At 46.6% G+C, this 24,100-nt stretch overlaps 5 protein-coding genes across 5 annotated transcripts in view; 3 read left to right on the forward strand and 2 right to left on the reverse strand.

Moving 5' to 3' along the window:
- Positions 1-858: 858 nt before the first annotated feature.
- On the forward strand, positions 859-4,015 carry CC84DRAFT_1263134 (cytochrome P450 52A12; the record flags this gene model as incomplete). Its single annotated transcript, XM_018185213.1, has 4 exons — positions 859-1,336; positions 1,401-2,408; positions 2,460-2,613; positions 3,848-4,015. The coding sequence occupies exons 1-4, from the start codon at positions 948-950 to the stop codon at positions 4,013-4,015; spliced, it is 1,719 nt and encodes a 572-aa protein (XP_018031465.1). The 5' UTR covers positions 859-947.
- A 7,748-nt stretch (positions 4,016-11,763) lies between these two features.
- CC84DRAFT_1101367 (uncharacterized protein) lies at positions 11,764-11,925 on the reverse strand (the record flags this gene model as incomplete). Its single annotated transcript, XM_018174911.1, has 1 exon — positions 11,764-11,925. A coding segment is annotated over one exon (162 nt), but the record flags the coding sequence as incomplete, so codon positions are not given.
- Positions 11,926-14,032: 2,107 nt separating this feature from the next.
- On the forward strand, positions 14,033-14,734 carry CC84DRAFT_1100882 (uncharacterized protein; the record flags this gene model as incomplete). Its single annotated transcript, XM_018174887.1, has 1 exon — positions 14,033-14,734. A coding segment is annotated over one exon (702 nt), but the record flags the coding sequence as incomplete, so codon positions are not given.
- A 1,440-nt stretch (positions 14,735-16,174) lies between these two features.
- On the reverse strand, positions 16,175-17,117 carry CC84DRAFT_1101681 (uncharacterized protein; the record flags this gene model as incomplete). Its single annotated transcript, XM_018174927.1, has 2 exons — positions 16,175-16,402; positions 16,452-17,117. 2 exons carry the CDS (start codon positions 17,115-17,117, stop codon positions 16,175-16,177), a joined length of 894 nt encoding a protein of 297 aa, XP_018031468.1.
- A 4,252-nt stretch (positions 17,118-21,369) lies between these two features.
- The window catches only part of CC84DRAFT_1199127 (vegetative incompatibility protein HET-E-1), a gene marked incomplete at its 3' end in the record, with an annotated part of 4,482 nt that continues 1,751 nt past the window's right edge, over positions 21,370-24,100 (forward strand). Inside the window, exons 1-3 of the mRNA XM_018181602.1 lie at positions 21,370-21,990; positions 22,047-23,488; positions 23,842-24,086. Of these exons, the coding sequence (XP_018031469.1) occupies positions 21,572-21,990; positions 22,047-23,488; positions 23,842-24,086 (2,106 nt within the window). The 5' untranslated portion in view covers positions 21,370-21,571. The remainder of the gene's footprint in view (positions 21,991-22,046; positions 23,489-23,841; positions 24,087-24,100) is intronic.

Raw genomic sequence — 24,100 nt, forward strand, 5'->3', positions numbered from 1 at the left:
CACAAGCATCCTCCAGGGCCGGTTGTCTCACAACACCAACATTACCCACGTCAAGGGAGCTGGGTGAGTGACTCTCCTCTGTACTCCGCACGTGCAAAACGATGCCAGACGGCCAATGCCTTCGAAGCGACATATGAATATATTCATATATGCCAAGGCTCCCAGGACCCCTAGATGGAATCCTACGGATGAGTTCCAGATTAAAAAGGGCCGCTGCTACGCACCCTGCTTGTGAGCGATTTTGTCAACTAGGCTTACTTCACCTACCAGTCTACGAGACAGGCACTACAAGGCGTGTATAAGCTTTTTGAGATGCCGTTCGCATGCTGGTGGCTAATAGAATTATGGACATCACCTACAGTAGGTGGATCCAAGTTCAAAGATGATGTCAACGCTGGATTGGCGTTTTCACTGTCACTACTTCGCGCCTCCATTTGCATCGATAGACAACTAATATTGTAATTAATCTTTTCTAGTCAACTATACATTAGATAAGGGGTACCACATCGGCCAGAATCGGGCACCTGCCCGCAAGGTACTCCTCTACGTCGAGGACCCAAGTCTTCATTTTGCTGTTCGTGGTCCCAGCATACCCGAGGGCATGAAATCCAGCCTACCAATTACGCATGTCGTCCTCTTCCTAGGTTTCTCAACATTGCTGGCCTAGGACGAGAGAAGCACCCCTCTTTCCTGGATGGCATGAGACTGCTCGACCAGTGTCATCGTCCAAACCAGACTAGTGGCCTAAGTCATGGTAGCGCGAGCTAGTCCTAAAATTGTTAGGTTGATTTTCAGATAGGCGCCCCTAGCACAGGGCAGCGTCAGCAATTCTTACTATCCATGCTCTCGCAGGTAGTGTTCAATCCTAGACGAGTTTAGATGCGCTACATCTGGCCGTGTCAGCAATCTTGTCCGGTGCCCGCCGTAGTTACCCACAAACCATCACCATGCTGGCTAAAATTCTGCTGAGTGCTGTCGCTGCCTTCGTCGCGTACAGCTTCATATCAACAACCTCGACAAAACGTCGCCATGCTATCACAGCAAGGGCGCTTGGCTGTGAGCCTGCTCCAGTCGAGCCCCGGGCAGATCCATTCGCACTCATCAACTTGGTCAAGACTATGTGGGCTCACGGCAATAATCGGATCCTGGAATACTTGAAGGGCACTTTCGAAAAAACATCTACGCATGCAAATAGGACGGTATACACGTACGAGACAGAGTTCTTGGGCGACAAAGTTCTCTTTACTTGCGACCCGAAAAACATTCAAGCCATGTTGGCAACGCAATTCAAGGATTTCGAGTTGGGCCAGATTCGAACAGGGTCGTTCAATCCATTGTGAGTTGCACCGATTCTCGAAACCCCAAAATTTTCCATCCAAGCGACTGATCGTGTCACGTAGACTTGGTCACGGCATCTTTTCGGCTGATGGGAAGCAATGGGAGCGCTCCCGCGCTCTTCTGAGACCCCAATTTTCGCGCGATCAAGTCAGTGACCTGGACCTAGAGGAACGCCATGTTCAGAACATGCTCCAGGCTTTACCTGCCGAAGCTAACGCGTGGTCGAATGTGATTGACCTACAGCCGCTCTTCTTTAGACTTACCATGGACTCCTCAAGCGAATTCCTGTACGGAGAGAGCACTAACACTCAGCTCTCCGCACTATCCGAAGAGGCTTCGGCCAAAAACGCCGAAGACACCGCCTTCGTGGACACTTTTGAAGCGTGCCAAAACCATATATCCATGGCTATGTTGCTCAATGAGTTCTATAAGCTGATGGAAACGAAGAAGTTCTTGGACAAGTGCCGGCTCTGCCACCGATACATAGATCAGTTCGTCAACAAAGCTATGAGCCGCAAAGACAGCCGGAATGGCGTGGAACAAGGCAGGAAAGAAAAGTACGTATTTCTCGACAGCCTGGCGAGTGAGACCGATGACTCAGTGGAAATTCGCAATCAGCTACTTTCCATCCTTGTGGCTGGACGCGATACCACGGCCGCATGTTTGAGCTTCTTGTTCCTTATGCTGGCTCAGCATCCCGAGGTCTTCAGTAAGCTCCGCATGACCATTATAGAAGAATTTGGCACGTTTGATTCCCCCAAAGACATTTCATTTTCGAGGCTGAAGGCCTGCTCGTATCTACAGTGGTGCATAAGCGAGACACTGCGGCTGTATCCCAGCGTACCCTGGAACTCACGACGAAGCGCCAAGGACACTTCTCTTCCTACCGGGGGCGGCAAGGATGGTCTGTCACCGATATTTGTGCCAAAGGGAGTCGAGACGGTGTACATAGTGCAAATAATGCAGACGCACCGTGAAATTTGGGGTCCGGACGCAGAAAATTTTAGGCCTGAGCGATGGCAAAACCAGAAACACGGGTTCGAATATCTACCGTTTAATGGTGGGCCGCGGTAAGCATCTCAACCTGAGACGATCTTTGACGTATACTGACAGTTGAACAGTATATGCCTCGGTCAGCAATTTGCCTTGACCAAAGCTGGATATGTAGTCGTGCGCCTTTTACAACGGTTCGACAAGCTGGATGGCTCGCCTGGGGCATCCGAACCCGTCAAGTGGAGTGTAGCCTTAACAGGCAGACCGAAAAATGGAGTCAAAGTACGACTGCACGCTGCAGCTGGGTAGCAGAGATGTCAGCTCGAGCTATAGGTATAGCATTAAAAGATTTTAGCTTCCCAGATGGCGTGACTTGAGTTTCCCATTTCCGCCTTTCCCATGGCAACATGCCTCCGTTGCTGAATGGGACGTTGATCATGTGATTTATAAGCGATTCAGTAAGGACACTGAAGTTCGTGATGAATTTTCAGCATACTGAAACAATAAAAGCACTATAATCTCATCCCAAACAGCTTCAGTCAAGAAAGACAACTTCGGAAGACAACGAAGCAATGTGAAATAGAGATAACGTGTTTTACAAGCGAGCGGCGCGTAACTTACAAGCGAGCGGCGCACCCCACCAACTTTGCGCACCTATCTCATCTTAACCTACAATGGCTCCACACAACAATGCTCAATTACCTTCAAATGAAGCAGATATTCAGCTTGCTATCTTATCTATCAATACAAAACAGATTCAAGGCAATCGACCTGCTGCTGCAGTCTACAATGTACCCGAAACAACGCTCCGCCGCCGACGCGCTGGGAAGCCTGCCTGACGCAATTGCCAGCCTAACTCAAAGAAGCTCACTAAGCTAGAAGAGGAGGTGATTGTTAGATATATACTTGACCTAGATCAACGTGGATTTGCGCCTACGTACGCGGCTGTACGCGATATGGCTAATAAACTGCTGGCTGCGCGCGGCGCTGGTCAGGTCGGCGTCCACTGGCCGCGCAACTTTGTCAAGCGCACGGATAGTCTCACAACGTGTTTCAATCGAGCCTATGATAGGCAGAGAGCCCTATGTGAGGATCCGATATTAATCAGAAGCTGGTTTGAGCTCGTAGAGCAGATAAAGACCAAGTACGGCATCTGTGATGACAATGTCTACGTGGATGGGTCACAGTGATCGCTGCAATTAACGCTACTGGCTGGTCAGTCCCACCGTTCCTTATTTTCGCTGGCCAGTATCATCTATCTGCCTAGTACGAGGAAGTAGAGATCCTACGCGACTGGGCGATTATAGTCAGCGACAACGGCTGGACGAACAATGAGCTAGGAGTAGAGTGGCTAAAACACGTTAATGCTTATACGAAGACTCGTGTCGTTAGTGCGCGTCACCTGCTCATCCTTAATGGCCATAAGAGCCACCACTCTCTTGAGTTTTAAGAGCTCTATAAGGAGAATAATATCTATACTCTTTATATGCCACCTCACTTATCTCACCTGCTACAGCCACTTGACGTTAGCTACTTCTCGCCGCTAAAGCGCGCGTACAGCCATAAGATTAAGAGTCTAATCCGCTACTACATTAACCACATTATGAAGCTTGAGTTTCTGCCAGCCTTTAAGGCAGCCTTTACGCGATTATTTACGGCAGCTAATATCTGCTTAGCCTTTTAAGGCGCAGGCCTTGTTCCTCACTAGCCAGATATTATTCTATTAAAGCTAGATGTGCAGCTCCATACGCCTACACTAGCTGCTCTACCAGAGGCTCTCTAGGAAGCCAAAACGCTGAGCAACGTACGTGAGCTTAAAGCTTAATTAATATTAATACGTAATCGTGTGCGGCGACATAAGAGCTTATCACCAGCCTTAATTATCCAGGCAATTGACCAGCTTAAGAAGGGAGCTGAAGTGATAATGCTCTCAGCTAAGCTAATACGCGATTGGATCACCAGCCTTAAGAGGGCTAATGAGGCAGCAACAAAGCGTAGGCAGCGTAAAAAGAGGCGGATATAGAAGCGCGGGACCTTAATAAAAGGAGAGGGAGAGGATATACTAGCTCAAAAGGAGGCTGACTAGCAGATAGAGCGTGAACAGCGTCAAGGTGGAGAGTGATCAGGCCTCAGCCACCAGGCTCTTGCGCGCTGCAAGAAGTGTAAAGAGACTAGGCATAACTCCCATACGTGCAAAATAGATAGTTTAGATACTATTTAATCTACTATATTAATATCTATACATTGTTCTACACGGTTGTTAAGATATACATCTGCAGAGGTGCGCAAAGTTGGTGGGGTGCGCCGCTCGCTTGTACGCGCCGCTCGCTTGTAAAACACGTTATATGGATAACGTACCTGGCAAGCGAGCGGCGCAGGCAAGCGAGCGGCGCACCCCACCAACTTTTCACCACTTCATAGGAATCTATCTCAACAATAAGATAAAATAATAGAATATACGCATTATGCTAGATTAAGCTGCATCTCTAGTATCCTTCTTACATGTTCGCGAGTTATGGCCAGTCTCCCTACAGCGCCTACAGCGCGCGGAAGCCTGCCGACTAATACCTAATCACGCCCTACCTTGACGCGTTTCCCCCTCAAGCTGCTGCTCAACCTCATTTTGAGCTATAATTTCCTCTGCCTCTGCCTTTAATAGGGTGCCTTACTTCTAGATATGCTTCTTTTTGCGCTTTCTGCGCATTATAGTAGTCTCATTTACTTTCTTAAGGCTCTTGATCTGATCGCGCATTAATGCTATTTCATATATTGCTATTGTAGAGCCTTTCTTAAGCTAATTAAGTCTCTTAATAATAGATGTAGGTGATGAGCTTCTATACCTCTATATCCTATCACGTATTAATATTAATTAAGCCTCTAGCTTATACGCGTTGCTTAGTGTTCGCGCTTCCTAGAGGGTAGTCTCTAGTGTAGGTAGTGTTAGCGTATAAAGCTTTATATTAAGCTTTACTATCACCCTATTAGGATTATGCGGTACTAGGCCAGCGCCTTAAAAGCTTACGTAGATATTCTCCTTTATAATTAACTAGTTGTAGGCTGCATAGAAGGCTGGTAGGAACTCTAGCTTAGTAATATAGTTAATGTAATCGCGAATTAGGCCCTTAATCTGGCAGCTATATGCGCGCTTTAATGGCGAGAAATAGCCAATATTAAGTGGCTATAGGAGGTGTGACGAATGTGGCGGCATATAGAGAGTATAGATGTTATTCTCCTTATAGAGTGCTTGAAATTTAAGTGAGTTATGGCTCTCATAGCTATTAAGTATAAGTGTTAAATCCAGAAGGGTAGCTAGTCCTAAAGGGTTAGGGTTGGTTCTCGGGCAAGACAACTAAGGGAAGGAAAGGGGTTTTGTCGAGACGATAGTATTAGAGGAGGATATAACGAGTTAACAATATAGCCTAAGTGTAATCCAAACGATAGATTAATAAATAGGTTGAACACGAGTATAAGGGTTCATACCCACGTTCCTATATACCGAGCCTGATCAGTTACTTAGTTGAACTAATTATGGTGATTAAGTCGTGCTTAGTGATTAGTATACGAGTTGCTTAGTATGATTAGTGGGCTTGGCACACTAATCACTCTAATTAAGTTACGTGACTACGGTCACACCTATGTCCTAGTTACTTTGCCTAATTACATGTGTGGTCCGGATGACTATTTATCTCGGATCCTAACATCACCCCCTCTCTTCCTCAGATCTGCCCTTAGATCATGTGACCTAGTCTCGTGCCTAGATATAACCGGAGTAGGCCCCACGTCATAAGTAGCGTCCGCCTAGTCTCGCATTATACCTAAATAACCCACTTCCAGCACCTCCCGTCGTCATCTCTTATCCAACTTTATTAACTCTTTTGGTGAAGCCATGGTGAAGAAATATTTAACCTATATTAAACATAGCCGTGTCTATAAGATCCACGTTCGTTCTAGGAAGTATGGCGAATATATTCGTCGTGGTCAGCGCTGCAATGTACGAGTTTTGGAATCCGAATTTAAGTAACTGCTTACTAAGAAAGAGAAGTTGCGTCTAAAAATAAAAGAATTAAGAGAAACGTAGGAAGCTGCGTTTAAGGCCCATAAAAAGGTATTAGAAGAGTTGCGTGTTGCGCGCGCACGCAAAGATTAATTACGTTAGTAGATAGATTTATTAGATAAGCGTGCTAAAGAAGCAATTACCATAGAGGAGTAGAGTATTAAGGAAGCCAAATCGCAAGAGGTCCCCAGCTTCCTTTTATCCTTAGAAGAGGTTCCCTCGGGTCCTTCCCTATCTCCCGCCACCTAGGGTGCTTTTGAAGGTCTCCCTAATGGGTTTTGGGACGCTTCTAGCCCATTACCATCCTAGGTATGTTATAATCTTCGCTACTAGAGTGGTGATATTCTTAAGAAGAATTCTTATATGCGTTACTAATAATTGGAGAGGTTTCCCTTTAGTTCCTATATATTTTCGCTTAGTGGGTATTCTTTCCATTTAATAAGATATTCTTCTTTGTCTATAAACAGATTATATATTTGTAGGATTCGTTCTACTTCAAATTCTATTTCTTTCTCTGGCTAATGGTAGAAGGCGGTTTTGACTAGTGTATCCTGGTCTGCTGGTTCCAATAGTAACACATGGAATACTGGATGTATATTCGCGTCTAGTGGTAACTTAAGTTTATAGTTTACTGGTGATATTTATTCGGAAATGTAAAATGGTCTAACCTTAACATAATCTAGTTTCTTATGTTTTCTTTTCTAGGTACGAAGATTCTTCGTAAGTAAATATGCTTTATCCCCCTTCTTTAGCTAAGGTGCCGTTTTACATTTTTGGTTTGTGTAGGAAATTGCTTGCTATTAAGCTTTCTCGAGATTCTCTCGGAGTTGTTCGTATATCTATTTTATATTTTCTACTATATCTATGGCTTCTTTTACTTTGACATTCGTAGGAAGTGTTTAATTAAAGAGATATGGATATCGTCCGTGATTTGCGTAGTACGGTGTATGTTTTATTATTATTAATATCTTATTATTATACGCGAGCTGTGCCATAGGTAGTAGTGAAACCTAGTTATTTTTCTAATTATTATAGTATATTCGGAGATATATTTCTATAGTCTAGTTTATTCTTTCTGTTTTTTCCGTCCGTCTGTGGATGATAGGCTATTAATAATTTTCGTTTTGTTCTAATGAGTGCTGTGAACGTGGTCCAAAAGTTTAATATAAAGAGTTTGTCTCTATCACTTATAATTATTTTTGGTATACCATGGTGTCACATCCATCTATCCATAAAGAGATACGCGAGTTCTTTCGCTGTAATCTTCTTAAGGCATGGAACAAGTTCGATATAGCTAGTAAGTCGATATATAATAACGAGTATACTATTATATGAGACTTCTATAGCTGGATTAATTGACTTTAGTATTTCTATGACAAAGTCTATAGCGATATCCTCGAAAGGTGCTATTGGTATCTTAATTACTTGCATTTCTCCATATTTAAGATGTGTGCTATATTTATTCTTTTGGCAATCTATACATTTTCGGATATATGCTATTACAGCTTCCTTTATACCCTTAAAGGTATAGTTTCTTTAGATGAGTTCTATTATCTTAGTGATGCCCGGGTGTCCGTATATAGGGTTATCATGATATTGTCTAATAATCTCGGTCTAGAGATGCTTTGGTACTTCTTGGTTAATAACTAAGAGTTAGTTGAGTTCTGCCGTTAGTTCTAGAGATCTATCTTTGGCTTTACGAAGGATTGCGGAGAAGGTCTTGACCTTTTCTCCTGCCAAGTCGCTTCGTCTGCTAAGAGCGTCTGCTCGTCCGTTTTCTTTTCCTACTATATGGATAATTTTGAACTTATATTACCTAGTGGTCTATAACCATTGCTGTTGTCGTGGCGTAAGTTCTTTAGTTGTCGTAAACTTTAGTAAGTTCTTATAATCTATGTAGATTTCTAGCGTTAAGTAGCTAAGAGCGTAAATCCTCCAGTGCTTTAAGGCTTTTATAATAGCGTAGAGTTCTTTATCGTGTACGTTGTATTATATTTCTGTATTATTAAATTTGCATGAGTAATAGGCAATTAGGTACCATTTGCCATTCCTTTCTTATTTGGCATAGGTGCCTAGCGTAAGGTCGCTGGCATCTATTTCGAATCTTAATGGTTTATTTACTCGGAAGTGTACTAAGACTGGTTCCATAATACATGCTGTCTTAAGGAGTTAGAATAACATTCCGTACTCCATTGTCCATTTAAAAGGTATATCTTTCCTAGTAAGGTTCGTCAAGAGTATTATAATCTTTGCGTAATCCTTAATAAACTATCAGTTGAATCCATAGAATCCTAAGAATTCTAGAATGTTCTTAGCTATCTTAGGTATAGGCTAAGTTCTTATGCATTCCACTTTACTTAGTGCCATCTCTATTCCTTCTATGGTGACAATGTATCCTAGGAATTCGAGTTGTTTGACATGAAATTGGCATTTCTTAAGTTTAATTCGCAGGTGTGTCTTGTCCAAAGCCTCAAGTACTATTTATACATGCTTAGTATGGTCCAATTCGTTTTCTAAATAGATGAGAATATTATCCATATACGCGATAACGAATATGTCCAAATATTCGCGTAATACATTATTAACAAGTGCCATAAATATTACTGGTGCACCTATGAGTCTAAAAGGCATGACTATGTATTCAAATAGTCCGTAGTGTAATCTAAACGCTGTTTTCCATTCTTCTCCTTTCTTTATCCTAATGAGGTGGTATCCGTCTTATAGGTCCATCATGGTAAAGAGTTTTGCTCGAGAGAGTCTGTCTCTAAGTTCCAATATGTTGGGTAATGGATATCGGTTCTTAATCGTTATATCATTAAGTCTTCTGTAATCAACGCATAGTCTATCTAATCCATCCTTTTTCTTGACAAATATAAAGGGGCTGGCTACTAGTGACTTCAATGGTCGTATATAGCCCTTCGCGAGGTTCGTTTTTATAAAATCGTGTTCTTTCTGGAGTTCTTCTCCTAACTTGGGGTATAGTGGTCCAAAAAGTGGTGTTTTCCCTTTATCTAAGTTAATTATATAATCCCAAGGTTAATGTTCTAGTAGGTTTACTCTTCCTTCCTTTTCTATAAACATGTGTGTCCATTTCTTGTACCATTTTGGTAACTCAAGAGGTGTGCTATCGTCCTCCTTCTTGCGTATCGTGGTTTGTTTCTTACCATTATTTGCCAAGGATTAGTCTAAGTTTTCGACTTTGTGTCGCGGTATCATGTTGTTGATGACTCCCTTATCTACCATCGGTTTCGTTTAATGCGTAGGCTTAGCTTACATTGCATAGTTGCAGCGTTTAAAGGATATCATTTTTGAACCCCAGTCAATATGTAGGTTATGTATCCTTAACCAAGGCATCCCTAACACAAGTTTATGTGTGGATCCTTTAAAGACATTAAGGGTAATCCTTTCCCTATATCCTTGGACGTTGAGTATCGTAGTGACCTCTTGAGTTATTTAAGGCGTCTTGGGCATCGGGGTTCCATTCGCGACATGGATTGTATAGGGTTCTTCTTTATCTAGTATAGTAAGTCCGGCTTTCCTTGCTACCTCGTATGATATGAAGTTTTTCCCTACCCCTAAGTCCACAAGAGCTTTCGCCCGTATTCCTTCAAGCTGTACCGGTAGCTTGATTAATGCCGTGCTGTAGGTGGCATTTAATTCTGCGAAGGCGTCTTCCCGCCGGAGCCTAGGTCTAAAAAAGACACATCGTGGTTATTGTATGCTTCTAGGGCAAGGTAGTTGTTTATCCTTACCTTCTTTTTCTATTGACGCTTTAGGTATCATTCCTTATCGCTGTCTATTTCCACCTAGTTGGGATACTTTTCCCTGCTCTATAGTGCTTCACCATTTTCTCGTACTGGTTTAAATTCCATAAAGGTGATCCATCACTTAGGTAGGTCTTTAAATCCATTTACATATTTCTATTCCATATATGTGACATAGTTAGGGTGTAAATAGGTATACTAGTAAGGTTATATACATCATTTATTTACTAGCATTAAGCATGCTTGGTTCATAGCGGCATTATAGTGAGGAAACCATTATCGTTCGCGCTTATCCCATAGATGTTCATCACATCCTATAATGGGGCAGTTAAACTATTCCCATCTACAACATTATATGCGCTTTAGTTGTTTATTATTTTCTTCTTTCACTTAGTAGTATATCCAGCACGTGTCCTCTCCACACTCTATCCATCTAAGGGATACGTACGTGGGATTTTAGTAGTCCAGGTTATACTATAGTGCGTAGTTTACTTCCTCATTTTTATAAACCTTATACGTGGGCCAGTTCTTGTATATTATCTCTGCCCAATCCCGTTGTTCTTTTGAGACCTTGGCTCCTCCTTATAGTTTAAACGTGATGGGTTGGACATATCCATCCAAGTATATCACTACTCCATAGGCAAGGTCGCCGTCTTAAGGTTGGTTAGGTTCTAGAAATTCCCATACGTTTGGCGTATCACTACTTAATCTAGGTTCTAGTGTATAATTAGGTGTTGTTAGGTTATTCTTAAGGTGTCAGCCTTAAGGGTGAGGAGTAGGAGATTGTATAATCTCTTCTATGTCTAGCTCTTCCTCTGTGCTAAGGTATACGTCCAAGTCTTCATTTGGGTCTTTATATAGTCGTAAGTTAGGTGAATCTAGTTGGTCCTAATCCTTAATCTTGAGCTTCTTAATATTAGTGAGTACCATCCATTCTTTATTAGTTGCCTCTACATTGCCAGTGGATAGTACATTCAACTACACGGTCCTTATAACCTTATTCTTAGAACGGTAGTTCCTGGCAATATAGCCCAGTTTGCCACATATAAAACATTCACGGGTCTTAGTCGTCTTTAGTTAACTTCCATCTGAGACGCATAGTTTAGGCTTATGGAAGCCTAATGCCTTTCCTTTTCCTTTGCCCAAGTAGTTAAACTGGACACCTTCCATGGGTGCGTAGCCATACGAATTCTGCGACTGTCGTTGGTGAGGTTTGGTCGATTTTTGGTAGACAACCGGTGGTGGTCGCCTAAAGCTTACTCTCGGGTTCCTTATAAGATCCTGTCATAGATTATACCATTCTCTATTAATCCTAATGCATTCGTTGTATAAGTCCTTAAGGGTATTAATGAGTCCACCACTATGCTATAGTTCTTCACGTAGTTGCTTCTTAAGTCCTTATTTATACATTTGCATTAATAATTTGTCTTCCCAGTCCAGCTGTATAGCGTACTTGCGGAACTCCATAGTATACTTAGCTATAGAACGTTATTAAACTAGGGTTTAGATAGTTCGTGCGGCTATTACTTCCTAGTTGGCGATTCCAAACATCTGTTTGACACCATTCTTGAAGTTCTTGTAGTCTTCAATGAGTGCGACGACGCTAAGGTTGCCTTATACGTAGTTAGGGTTAACGTTATCATCATCGATATCCAAGTACTTCGTGATATAGGGTCGGATCCATTCTCCTACATCTCCTCTCATATAGGATGCTGCAAAGAGAACTTTATCTTTATCGTCCTTATCTTTGTTTTCTTCGTAGAAGTAAAGGTCCAACTAAAGAAGCCAGATGTTGGTATGGTTTCTAGCGCCATAATATAGGTTAGGTTTATGCGCCTTAGTACCCTTATATTCCATTAGGGTTACCGTAGCGTTGCCCGTGTCCATAGAAGAGGTAGGAGTCCCTATTATCATGTTAAGGGTGTTCAAGATGTTAAATCCAGAAGGGTAGCTAGTCCTAAAGGGTTAGGGTTGGTTCTTAGGCAAGACAACTAAGGGAAGGAAAGGGGTTTTGTCGAGATGATAGTATTAGAGGAGGATATAACGAGTTAACAATATAGCCTAAGTATAATCCAAACGATAGATTAATAAACAGGTTGAACACGAGTATAAGGGTTTATACCCACGTTCCTATATACCGAGCCTGATCAGTTACTCAGTTGAACTAATCATGGTGATTAAGTCGTACTCAGTAATTAGTATGCGAGTTACTCAGTGTGATCAGTGGGCTTGGCGCACTAATCACTCTAATTAAGTCACGTGACTACGGTCACACCTATGTCCTGGTTACTTTGCCTAATTACATGTGTGGTCCGGATGACTATTCATCTCGGATCCTAACAATAAGTAGCTAGCGTGCGCCTATCCTACGCTCTACTATATACTTAATAAAGTGCCTCAGCCACTCTACTCTAAGCTTATTTATTGTCTAGCCATTATTGCTAACTGCGAAAGCCCAGTTACGTGGTATATTATTATCCTTGTACTAGGTAGAGAGGTGATACTGGCTAGTAAAGATAATAAAGGGCGGGATCACCTAGCTAGTAGTATTAATTCTATGAATTGCTGTAATCCACTCGCGATCGCCTAGCTATAACGCTTTTAGCCTGCCTCGTCGCTCTGAGCCTGTGACAATAAGCTAAGCTGATATCCTGCCTATTATAAAGCCAGTCTCATCAAAGTTATAGGTATCCTCATTATAGATCCTATAGGTAGCTTTCGTGTGCGCTATAAGGTCGAACTAGGCCCTAATTACCTTAGGATCCTCACATAGAGCTCTCTGTTGATTATATAGTCAGTTGAAACGTGTGGTAAGGCTTTCTATCCACTTGACAAAGTTGCGTGGCCACTTCTCGCCTACTTAGCCAGCGCCGCGCTCAGCGAGTAGTCTATTTGCCATATCTCGAACAGCATCTAGGGTAGGTGAAAACCCTCGCGAATCTAGGTCAAGTATATACCTAGTAATCACCTCCTCTTCTAGCTTAGTGAGCTTCTTTGAATTGGGCTCACAATCGCGTCGCGTAGTGATTCCAGCGCGTCGGCGGCGAAGCGTGGTTTCAGAGACTCTGTATATTGCAGCAGCGCGCCTTCCACTTTGTAATTGATTCTGATTGATAGCTGTGATAGCTAGAGATATATGAGCTTCATTGTAGCGTGATTGAATAGTGGTTGGTTGATCCATTGTGATTAATAGGTGACGCGTCGCGAAAAGTTGGTGGGGGTGCGCCGCTCGCTTGCCTGCGCCGCTCGCTTGCCAGGTACGTTAGTGTGTCTTAGATCCGGTTAGTATCTTCCACGAAGACTAGCACTTGAGCCCACTTCTTACTATCAACCCTATCTTCACAGGCCCGGCCGTAAGCCGCAGTAACTTGCAATGGAAGATGTTACAACAGGAAAATACGACTCAGATCCCGTCACATACACATGTACATGCCCCGCCAAAACCCAAGGCGGAAGTGTCCTCCTCTTCTACCGCTACTGGGCCAACACACCAGTACTCCCTGCGAAACACTCCCCTGAAACCCAGAACCCACAAGACCTTGCCAACTTTCACAAAGACATTGCAACGTCACTCCACATTTGTGGAAAATTCCGCATAGCGACCGAAGGCTTCAACATCACGCTGGGCGGCACCTCCTCGGCAATAACCCGCTACATCGACGCCTGCTGCACGCACTGGTCCTTCGCCGGCATCGACCTCTCAACGCCGCAATCCCGAGAAGCTTACTTCAAGCCCACGCCAGGCTGCGCGTGTGCGTTTGGTGGGAAAGCCTCTGTAAAGGTCACAGCTGAGATCACGCCACTCGGCATCACGAACTATGCGCCTGCGACGTGGAGCAACGTTATTTCGCTACCTCCATCCGAGTTCCACGACTTGTGCCAGAAAGGCGATGTCCCACTGATAGATGTACGGAACCACTATGAGTCACGCATCGGGTACTTCGTTACCGGAGACGGTAACGCAGCCGTGCGGCCAGCCGTGCGGAGATTCAGCCAGTGGCCTGGTTACGTCGTCAGGCATGTGTTAGGAAACGATGTATTTAAGAAGCCTACTGGAGTGGCGACGTATTGTACGGGTGGGATCCGGTGTGAGAAAGGGGCGCGCTGGATGCAGGAGGCTTTGGCGGATAACGGTGGAGAAGGCGGTGCGCCGGTCTATACTCTACATGGTGGTATTGTAGCATATCAGGCTTGGATTGAAAAGGAGATTAAAGAGGGGAGGAAGAAGCCTGAGGATAGCTTCTTCAAGGGCACGAACTACGTGTTTGATGCGCGAGGGGCGATCGGGAGACAGCAAGTGGTGTCGAAGTGTCATGGGTGCGGAGAGGCAGAAGATCGGCTCGGCAAGTGTGAAGTACCTCGTTGTCACTTGGTTCTCGTTGTTTGCGAGGCTTGTGAGGCAAAAGGTGGAATCAGGTGTTGTGAGAACTGCCACCATATTCACGAGGGACAAGGGGTAGCTGGGCGAAATACTCGGATTTGTCAGTGCGAGAGCGAGCGAGAGAAGTCGCTTTGGGGTGACGGAGGAGCAAAGTTAAGTCAAGGGAGGAAACAGGTAAAGACAAAGAGCGCAACAACACGGTGACAGTGTCTTGATCCTGGAGCAGTCTCACCATCACCGATTCAGACAGGCTATGGTGTATATTTGGCATTACGAACTGCAACGAATCCCCATTTTCAAAGTATCCAAGCTTCAACATCAGGAACGACATCGAAGTCAGAAACAGCCCCAACGAGACAGGTCTTCGCAGAAGCTTCGCTCACATGTCGTACAAATACCTCTCTCAAACGTCGTACGGGCTTCCTGGATCCACATTCCATCCAGACCTCTCACCCAAACTCAACCTGTTCTTTGTTGTACGCCTTTAACCACTGTTCAAACCTTGGCCTGGAGTAACAATTTCTTGCCATCTCATACCCACCGTCGTCAGAGTTGTCCAGAATACAGTCAATTTACATTCGCAACGCCTCGAAATGCTCCTCTCGTAGAGGCTTCTTGTCCTTCCGCGCAACAAGGCAGCTTCCAATGCGACCCTGCTGCCAAGCAGCCGGTGCGAATACAGTTGTATCATCGATGCTAAGGAACGTGGCCTTCGGTTCCAGTCCTGGGTCAATGTGGGGTACATGCTCGTTTCTGATCTTGTAGATGACGAGTGGAATGCGAATGAGCCCTGGGACCGGAAGCACCTTCTCGTCGAAGTTGGGTTGGCTGTCCGGAATGCGAGTCTTAAAAAAAGCGCCGTTATCCTCTCTCGCACACTGCAAACGTACACCTCCCATAAAGTTGGAAGATGAAGCGGCTTTGGATGTAGCGGGGAGTGCTTCGGGTGGCCTCACGGCCGGCTCTGCTCGGGCAGCTTCAGACGCCTCCATCATCTGACGCTGGAACTCTTCGACTGGACCATGGAGAATTGCTTGCCGAGTCCGGATATCCCATCATCCGCTGGTCGGGCTGGTTTCCTTCCGCGGGACCTTTTGTACTGTTTCCTGTCGCTCCTCTGGCATTCCGTTGAACAATTCGATTTCTCGTGGCAAGCAGCGCATTTCTTCAATCCACCAGGGACTTCGCACGCGCTCGTCTTGCAAACAGAGTAGTTGCGGTCTTCATTGGCCATCGTGGGACGCCGGGCAGTGTAAATGAACGCAGGTAACCAACGTTCGAGTTTGACGCGACTGGATGTGGACAGGCCGGGTCTTGCGGTTTGGGCTTGCCGTAGCTTGTGCTGCTAGCGCGTCTTCTTCGGAATTTGTCAGCTCCCGGTGCGCTTTGCTGCGTCGCTTCTTTCTCCACCCATTTGCATGGAACCAGCCCATGCTCTAGTGCGAACCGCGATTTTGTCGCTTTGCATGCCCGCAAACGGGATGCATCATACACCGCTCATCTTGGCCGGGATAAAAGTTCTCTTGTCACGCTCCTAGGAGCTCATCGAGAGTTGACCTCGCCATCTGGAAGGCTATGGAGCATGCCGAACTGTCAGGTTTGGCCATGGAGGCCATGCCATTTTGTGACCTTCGCCCATAGAGCTCACACGACTTGAATGTCGTCGAACCAGTCCATCGATGCTATGCCTTGTCGTCGCGAGCCAGTATCTCTAGGACATACAGCCTCGATATGCTGCGGGATGTCTCGGTCTTCTTTCACGCCGAGGCTGTCCCCGGAAGACGTGGACCCTCGCACAGAGATCCGATCTAGCACTGACTTGAAGTCGTCGAGGACGATCACATCGGCCGTACACTTGAATATGAATGCGATCTGGAAAGTCAGCTTCAAAGAACATACCTAACGAAAATTGCACACGTACCTTCCACAGTGGGTTCTTCCCACGGCATGGCGTATCAATGACAAGAACGATAACAACATCGGCAATGATGAAGCCGATCGACAAGGCCATGGACGACAGTAGAACCAGGAACTTCCCACTCGTGCGGATAAGGTGGACGATACTGCAATCGTAGGCGCGCTTGATGATGTATATTAGGTAGCCGGTCGTGAATAGCCACCACGGTTCCCGGCAGAGGAACTCCCACGGTCGCAAGTGAACGAAGTAATCGCTACCGAGGTTGTTGTTATATTGAAATAGGAAGTAACACTCCACGATCCAGTACGGCCACACCAATATGAGCGTGCTGAGATAGACCCAATGTCCGGTTCTACTTAGGAAGGGTTTGATCTTGATCCAGTTGATGACATTGTGAAGGTTGTACGAAATGTACAGCAGCACAGACGTGCAACTGGAGTACCATCCGGCATTGGGTCCACTGAAGAATATGTATGTCCCACGGAAAGTAGCGAGGATAAGCTCGGCAAGAATGAGCTTATGTAGAAGTACATGGCGGCGGAAGCTTGCGAGGGTCAACAGCATGAGGACAACCAGGCCGCCGACCATGTACCCTTGTCCCCATGCCTCAGCAATGGTACCGGACACTCCATCGACAGTGTGAGCGCATTTGTCGCGAGCAGCGCCCATTTCAGATCATTTTGTAGGGAATTATGTAGGGAGGAAGACAAATGAAAACGACAGGTGGATGCGGCGGGACTGGGTTTCAAGTGCGGGCGGAATGCACCGGGAAATAGCTCCCTTTAGTGGCCTTTCCCCACGATCTATAGCGTGCGCGTGCACGCTAGGATAGCCTCGCCACAGATGCCCGAAAGTACGCGGACGGCTCGCAGATTGAATTTCATCCCCGGAGGGCTGAATCTCGCATCGTCTGTTGGTCACCATCAGGGCGCTTGGTCACTGGCATGTCGATCATCGCCCTTTTGCCTTCAAGCTTTGCGCGTAACCCCTTCTCCATCCGAACAGTAAGTCTGGCCTAGATCATCGCCCCGAGAAGCCGGCGCTAAACACTGGGATAGTGAAGCGTAACCTGTAAGAACTTACTTACTGAAGAGCCTTCAGGTCATCGCAATTGACGGTGAGTATGCGCTTGCGCTGAAGCCTAGCTCTTCACATCCACTGGTTGTGAAACCGGCCGTGCGGTGCAGTCTGTTGTACAGCTAGCATCTGTCCATTAAGAAGGCATACCGTCTTGTTGGGTTTGAACCGGATCATCCCGATAACCTCGCGAAAGTCCCGCACTCGTCCCGTCATGAGCATCTCACGATCTTCCAAACAAGAAGCACGAAAGAACTCTGGAGCTCTATTGCCCTGTGCGTCAATGGCAATCATACACTGAACTATCTTTTCATGACGAAAGATGGTCGTCCATCCAACAAAGGGTGCGATCTCATAATGCATACCTTATCAATGTGTTGTATAGTGCATTATATATCGTAACTGTACAATGCTAGCCGACTCTTCCAAGTGAGCAGTATATATGGACTCGGGTCGTTGCAATATTACTTCATCCAACCCTAAACTGCAACTGGCATTGCAAGAATAAGCACACGACAGTTTCATATCAAAACGCACAAAGCACTTTCGTAGCGAAACGCAATCATCAATAGTTACGCAGGGGAGATACTTCGTATCTGAAATGATGTATCGTGCTCTCCAACTCCGACGTCCGCAGGCAGAAATCCAAGCTATCATGACGATTGCTAACATCCTCAACGGTAGGATCCTTACAGCTCCTACGGCTCCTACAGCTCCTAAAGCTTACGTGATTCCCTCAGCTCGGGTACTTACCAAGCGCCTCGATAGAAAATATTGTCGAATCTGTGATAGCTGGTGCCGGCGCGAAAACTTCTCCAAGCATACGAGGTCCAAAGCCCATCGAAAGGCCTCTAAGGCCACCAACTTATTGAAGGCCGACGTTCCTCGTCCGGATTCCATGATAGTGCGGGAAGTAGCTATGCTGGACGCCACTACCCTAGCATCTATCCAAGCTTAGGTAGATGCCGTTGAAGACGCCCCACTGGTGATGGATGAGCCTACAGTGGGATGATGATGTGGCGGTGGACAGGCGTTCATCAGCAAAGGGTGCGGTCTCACGATACCGGCTCCGAAAGTTCATTGTATCCTATAAAACATAAGGCCCATTGACAACGTTGACTCACAACTCCTAGAAAATCAGTACTTATGGCTCGAGTCGCCGTATTACCACCTCATCTAACGTCACTGAGTGCGAAGCGAGACACACAGAGTACCGAGACACTATTGCACTCAGAATTCGAAATCTCGTTCTATCGCAAGAGCCTCGTCCTAAGAATGTGGTAACGAGTTCTATAGCATCTGCTCATTCTCATACTAGCTTGTGAGCGAGATCCCTGCGGCATGGTTGACGTTGTCGATCATTTCATTGGCGCTCTTCAAACCCCGCCTTCCTTCCTACTCCTGCTTCTTAGTTCCTGAGGGGACCAATCGATATTCGGAGGATAGAAACAAGAGTTGTAATCATAAAGATTATATACTCTTAGTCGCATGGCGATCGGGAGCTTTACAGCCCTGTTCCAAGAGTTTCTCCGTGCCCTCATAGTATTGAGATAAATTAGCCGTATTTTATAATCCGAAAGCGCAGTTATGTAATCAACAGTACGCCATACACTAGACCTATCCCAATGAGATTCCAAAAATAACCGTGGCCCTTTGTTCATCCTTGGCAACATGGCCTTTAATGCGCGGCAACGGCCGGCCTCTTAAGGGTTGCTGCCTCGCTCATCCACCATTACCACCAACACTCATCGCACCACTTTAGTAAGTAGTCATGGACAAGGCAAGTCGTGCATTAGCGGAGGGGGTTCCTCCAGGTGTGCCATTTTCCTTCCGCGCTCTCGCAGACTATAGGGAAGTTCCTCACTCTACAGCCCATCATCGTTCGCAAGGCCGACGATCGCTAGAGCAAAAGGCCCAAGACCAGCAGTACCTCACTCCGTGGGAGGAGGAAGCACTCGTCAAGTTCATCCTGCAGATGTCTAACTTTGGCTATCCTATCTGGATCAAGTTTATACCAGCACTAGCTCACCGCCTCACGCTGCAGCGACCGCAGTCCGCTCGACCACGTAAGCCGCCGCATCTCAACTGGACAAGAGCTTTCAGGAAGCGCCATCCGATACTTGAGGCAAGGATGGTAGGAGCACTAGACTGGAACCGGCACGAGAAGAACATATACCCGAAGAGTGAACACTGGTTTAAGGTGATTAGGGAAGTATTACAAGGCCCAGTAATCCTGGCTGAGAATGTCTACAATATGGACGAGACTGGAGTCATGCTGTCCATGCTAGGCTCTGTTAAGGTCCTTGTCAGTAAGCATGATAAGCGAAAGTATAGAGGTGCACGCGTTAAGCGTACGACCGTGACCGCCATTGAATGCATTAGTGGAGACGGTAGGTATCTGAATCCTATGATTATCTGGCCCGCCACCACCCATCGAAGTAACTGGACTACATTTCCTACCCCTGGATGGCAGTATGCATGCTCTGAATCTGGATATACTGATTCCTACATCAGCCTAGAATGGCTTAAGCGCATCTTTGACCCAGAAACCAAGGACCGAGCCAATAGTAGTCCTCGAGTGTTAATCTGTGACGGCTTCGGGACCCACGAGACTCTCGAGGTCCTTGAGTTCTGCCTAGAAAACAACATTATCTTATGTCGCCTTCCATCCCATACCTCTCACAAGCTCCAACCTTGCGATGTTTCTGTGTTTGCTTCACTCAAGGCTGCCTATCGCGATGAGGTTGAACGACTAGAGCGAGGCGGTGTCAATGCGATAGGTAAAGAGCACTTTACCTTACTCTATAGCCATGCAAGGAACAAGGCGTTCACCCAAAGAAACATCAGATCTGGCTTCTCTGCGTGTGGGTTGTTCCCGTTTAACCCAAATAGAGTGCTTGGAAGTATGCCGAAGCCTCCACCGGAGTTAACTCTCATCGACACGAACGAAGCAGAAGTAGTGCCAAACCCTCAAGATACTGTTCAATCACCTCGTACACCAGTGACGCCAGTAACAACTCAGGGGATAGCATCGCTGCAGAACATTATAACCAATCAAGCCACCCAATGCCTTGACCAGAGGAGCATCCTTAGTCTCCAAAAGAATGTTCAGAAATTGTCAAAGGCTGCTCATTTAGCGTTCTCTAAGGGCACCCTGCAGCGGGACCGGATCCAGTTCCTGATGAAGATCAACGACGAGTCCAAGGCCCGACGATCAGCCAAAGGACACATACTTGGAAGGAGGGCGGAAAAGGGCGAGGGAGCGGTTATGGGATGGACCGAGCTTGAAGTAGCACGAGCGAAGCGTGCTGAGCAGGAGGCGGCCACGGCAGCCAGATCTACAGTACAACGTGGAAGAAAGCGTAAGGGTATAGCTGGAGGAGAGCCTCAGTCGAAGGTAGCGAAACAGAGTAATACACAGGGTGGAGTCCAGGTGGTTGGTCAGGTTGCGTCAACATGGAGAGCTCCTGAGGCACCTATGCTGCATAATAGGAGAGGGTAACGACATTCTAAAAGATTGGATTCTGCTTAATAGTGACAGCCTTGTCTTATGATTGTTAGCTGCTCTAAGTTGCTACCTATACTGGCGTTACTATACCTTATCTGGCGAACTATGAATATGCTTGAATGATCGCGCCGTCCTATATGCGACTAGATAAAATATTGCTCGCGTGTTATCCTGCTTATTGGTTGGTTAGTTGGTATTTCCTACACGGTTTCAGCAGCGAACCCGCAGCTATGCCCAGCTGGTAGGCTTGGCAGACAACCGACGCGGTGCGGACTTTATCCCGCTCATTGCTTAACGGACGCACACTACGGATCAGGAAGCGAATTCCGGCGAAACGTGTTTCTGAAGCCTTATTGGCCCCGCGACGCCTGCCTGCAATGCAGCAGCGCTCAGCCCCGTTAGCCCTCTCAGCCTCGTGCAGCAACGATGGATCGTAGCACTGCAACCAGCTTGACAGCGGCCTGGCTGCTGCGGCAGTCTACGATCACACGAAGCCCCATCGATCAGTTTACTTCATCTCCGCCGCAGACTTCACATCATGGACGGTCTTTCGGGCGCAGCAAGCGTCATCGCGGTGATTGACGTATCCGCCAAAATTATCTCGCTGTGCCTCCAGTACTCTAAAGCCGTCAAAGATGCCAAAGATGATATCGAGCGTGTACAGAGAAAGGTTAGCGATATCACCCACATCCTAGAGCAGATCAAGCAGCTCCTCGACAGCCAGGACAAGACGCGGCTCTCTACCACTCAGGGCCTCTTTAGCTCGCTCGCAAAATGCCTAAAGGAGCTAGAAAACCTGCAAGTGGAGCTAGAACCAGGAAAGGGCCGCAAGACTATGAGTCGGATCGGCTTCCGTGCGCTCAAATGGCCGTTCACGAGCAAGCACGTTGACAAGATCGTTTCGAGCTTGGAGGGATACGAACAGAGCTTTAGCTTAGCGCTACAGGTTGACCAGACGTAAGCCTCCGTACCCCGATCTGTCGTGCGCTGAAACATCTTCTCACTGACTGCAGAACTGTCGTGTTGAGCATAGACCAGAAACTAGATCTAGCCAAACTACCCATCGCCCAAGGCGCATCCTATGACTCGCATACGGAGGAACACAACGCGCGATGCCTACCGAACACCCGTACTGCACTGCTGCAAGACATAACAAACTGGGCACAAGATAAGGATGGCAAGTCTATATTCTGGCTTAGCGGCATGGCTGGCACAGGGAAGTCTACGATTGCGCGGACAATCGCAGAGTCATTTGCCAGCCACGGTCAGCTGGGAGCAAGCTTCTTCTTCAAGAGAGGTGAAGGTGAGCGCGGCAACGCCTCACGGTTCTTTACTACTATCGCCACTGATTTAGTCGCCTGCGAGCCAGGCATAGTGCCCGGCATTAGGAAGACGCTCAACAAGGACTCGGCCATCTCATATAAAGCTCTAAAAGACCAATTCGAGAAACTCATCTTGCAGCCACTTCTAGAGATTAAACAGACTCGTTCGCAGGCTTTAGTGCGAGTTATTGTAATTGACGCGCTCGACGAATGTGAACAAGAAGCGGACATTAGGGCGATCCTCCAGCTCCTCGCTCAGACAAAAGATATTCGCCCAGTGCCGCTACGGATCGTGGTCACTAGTCGGCCGGAGCTCCACATCCGCTTAGGCTTCAAGGAGATGGCGAACGGCACATACCAAGACTTAGTCCTCCACGAAGTACCAAAGAGCACCATTGAGCATGACATTCGTCTGTTCTTAGAGCACGAGCTTGGTACGATACGAAAAGAACGCATGCTAGCTCCAGATTGGCCAGCGCAACAGCAGATCCTCGCGCTGGTTGAGCTGGCTGTGCCGCTGTTTATCTACGCTGCCACTGTGTGTCGGTATGTTGGCAGCAAAGGAAGCAGTCCTACGGCTTTTCTAAACAAGGTCCTGCAGTATCAGAAAGCGACCTTCTCGCAGCTAGAACGGACATACCTCCCTGCGCTTGATCAGCTGCTTAGTGAGCAAGAGGAAGACGAGAAGGAGACATGGCTTCAGGCTTTCCGAGAAGTCGTTGGCAGTATCATTGTACTCGAAAGCCCACTCTCTACTGTCTCACTTGCCTGCCTGCTCCAAGTCCCGCAAGAAGAGATTCAGTGTCGACTTGACTCTTTGCACTCTGTGCTTAGTGTTCCCAATAATAAAGACGCGCCTGTTCGCCTCTTACACTCATCCTTTCGCGAATTCCTTGTTAGTCCAAAAAAACAAGGAAATAGCTCATTCTGGGTAAATAAAGAAAGGACACACCAGAAGCTTGCATCTCACTGCCTTAGGCTCATGTCTGGATCTAGCGGACTTCGTCAGAACATGTGCAGCCTATCAGGCCCTGGAGTGCTAAGGGGCGAAATAGATGAGAAGACAATTGCTACTAGTCTGCCAACTGATCTACAGTATGCGTGTCGCTACTGGATTAATCATCTTAAGCAGAGTGGGCAAGGCGTCGTTAACGGAGACGCGGCGCACCTCTTTCTGCAGAAGCACCTACTTCATTGGCTCGAGGCTATGAGCTTGATGAGAGAATCGAGCAAATGTGTTGACTTGCTTAATAGCCTTGAAGCAATTACTAGCGTAAGATCTTTGCAAGATACCTTTATACTTAGTGACTCTGCTAATGTTCAATACAGCTATCTGCAAAGCTGGTTTTAGGATTTCTCCACGATGTTAAGAGATTTGTGCTGCGGTTCCAATTGATGCTTGCAGATGCGCCGCTGCAAATCTATTACTCTGCGCTAGTGTTTGCACCTGAAAGGAGCCTAGTACGACAAACTTTTATCAGCCAAGTGCCAGAAAAGATTAAGATGCTGTCTATAGCAGAAACAGACTGGGACGCGTGTCGCAGCACGCTCGAGGGCCATTCCGATGAAGTCAGCGCGGTGACATTCTCGCCAGATGGGCAGCTGGTCGCGTCGGCATCTGACGACAACACAGTACGGCTGTGGGAGACAGTAACAGGGACGTGTCACAGCACGCTCGAGGGCCATTCCAGTGAAGTCAGCGCGGTGGCCTTCTCGCCAGACGGGCAGCTGGTCGCGTCGGCATC

This window comes from Paraphaeosphaeria sporulosa (genome assembly GCF_001642045.1).
Source record: "Paraphaeosphaeria sporulosa strain AP3s5-JAC2a unplaced genomic scaffold CC84scaffold_11, whole genome shotgun sequence".
Taxonomy (NCBI): Eukaryota; Fungi; Ascomycota; class Dothideomycetes; order Pleosporales; family Didymosphaeriaceae; genus Paraphaeosphaeria; species Paraphaeosphaeria sporulosa.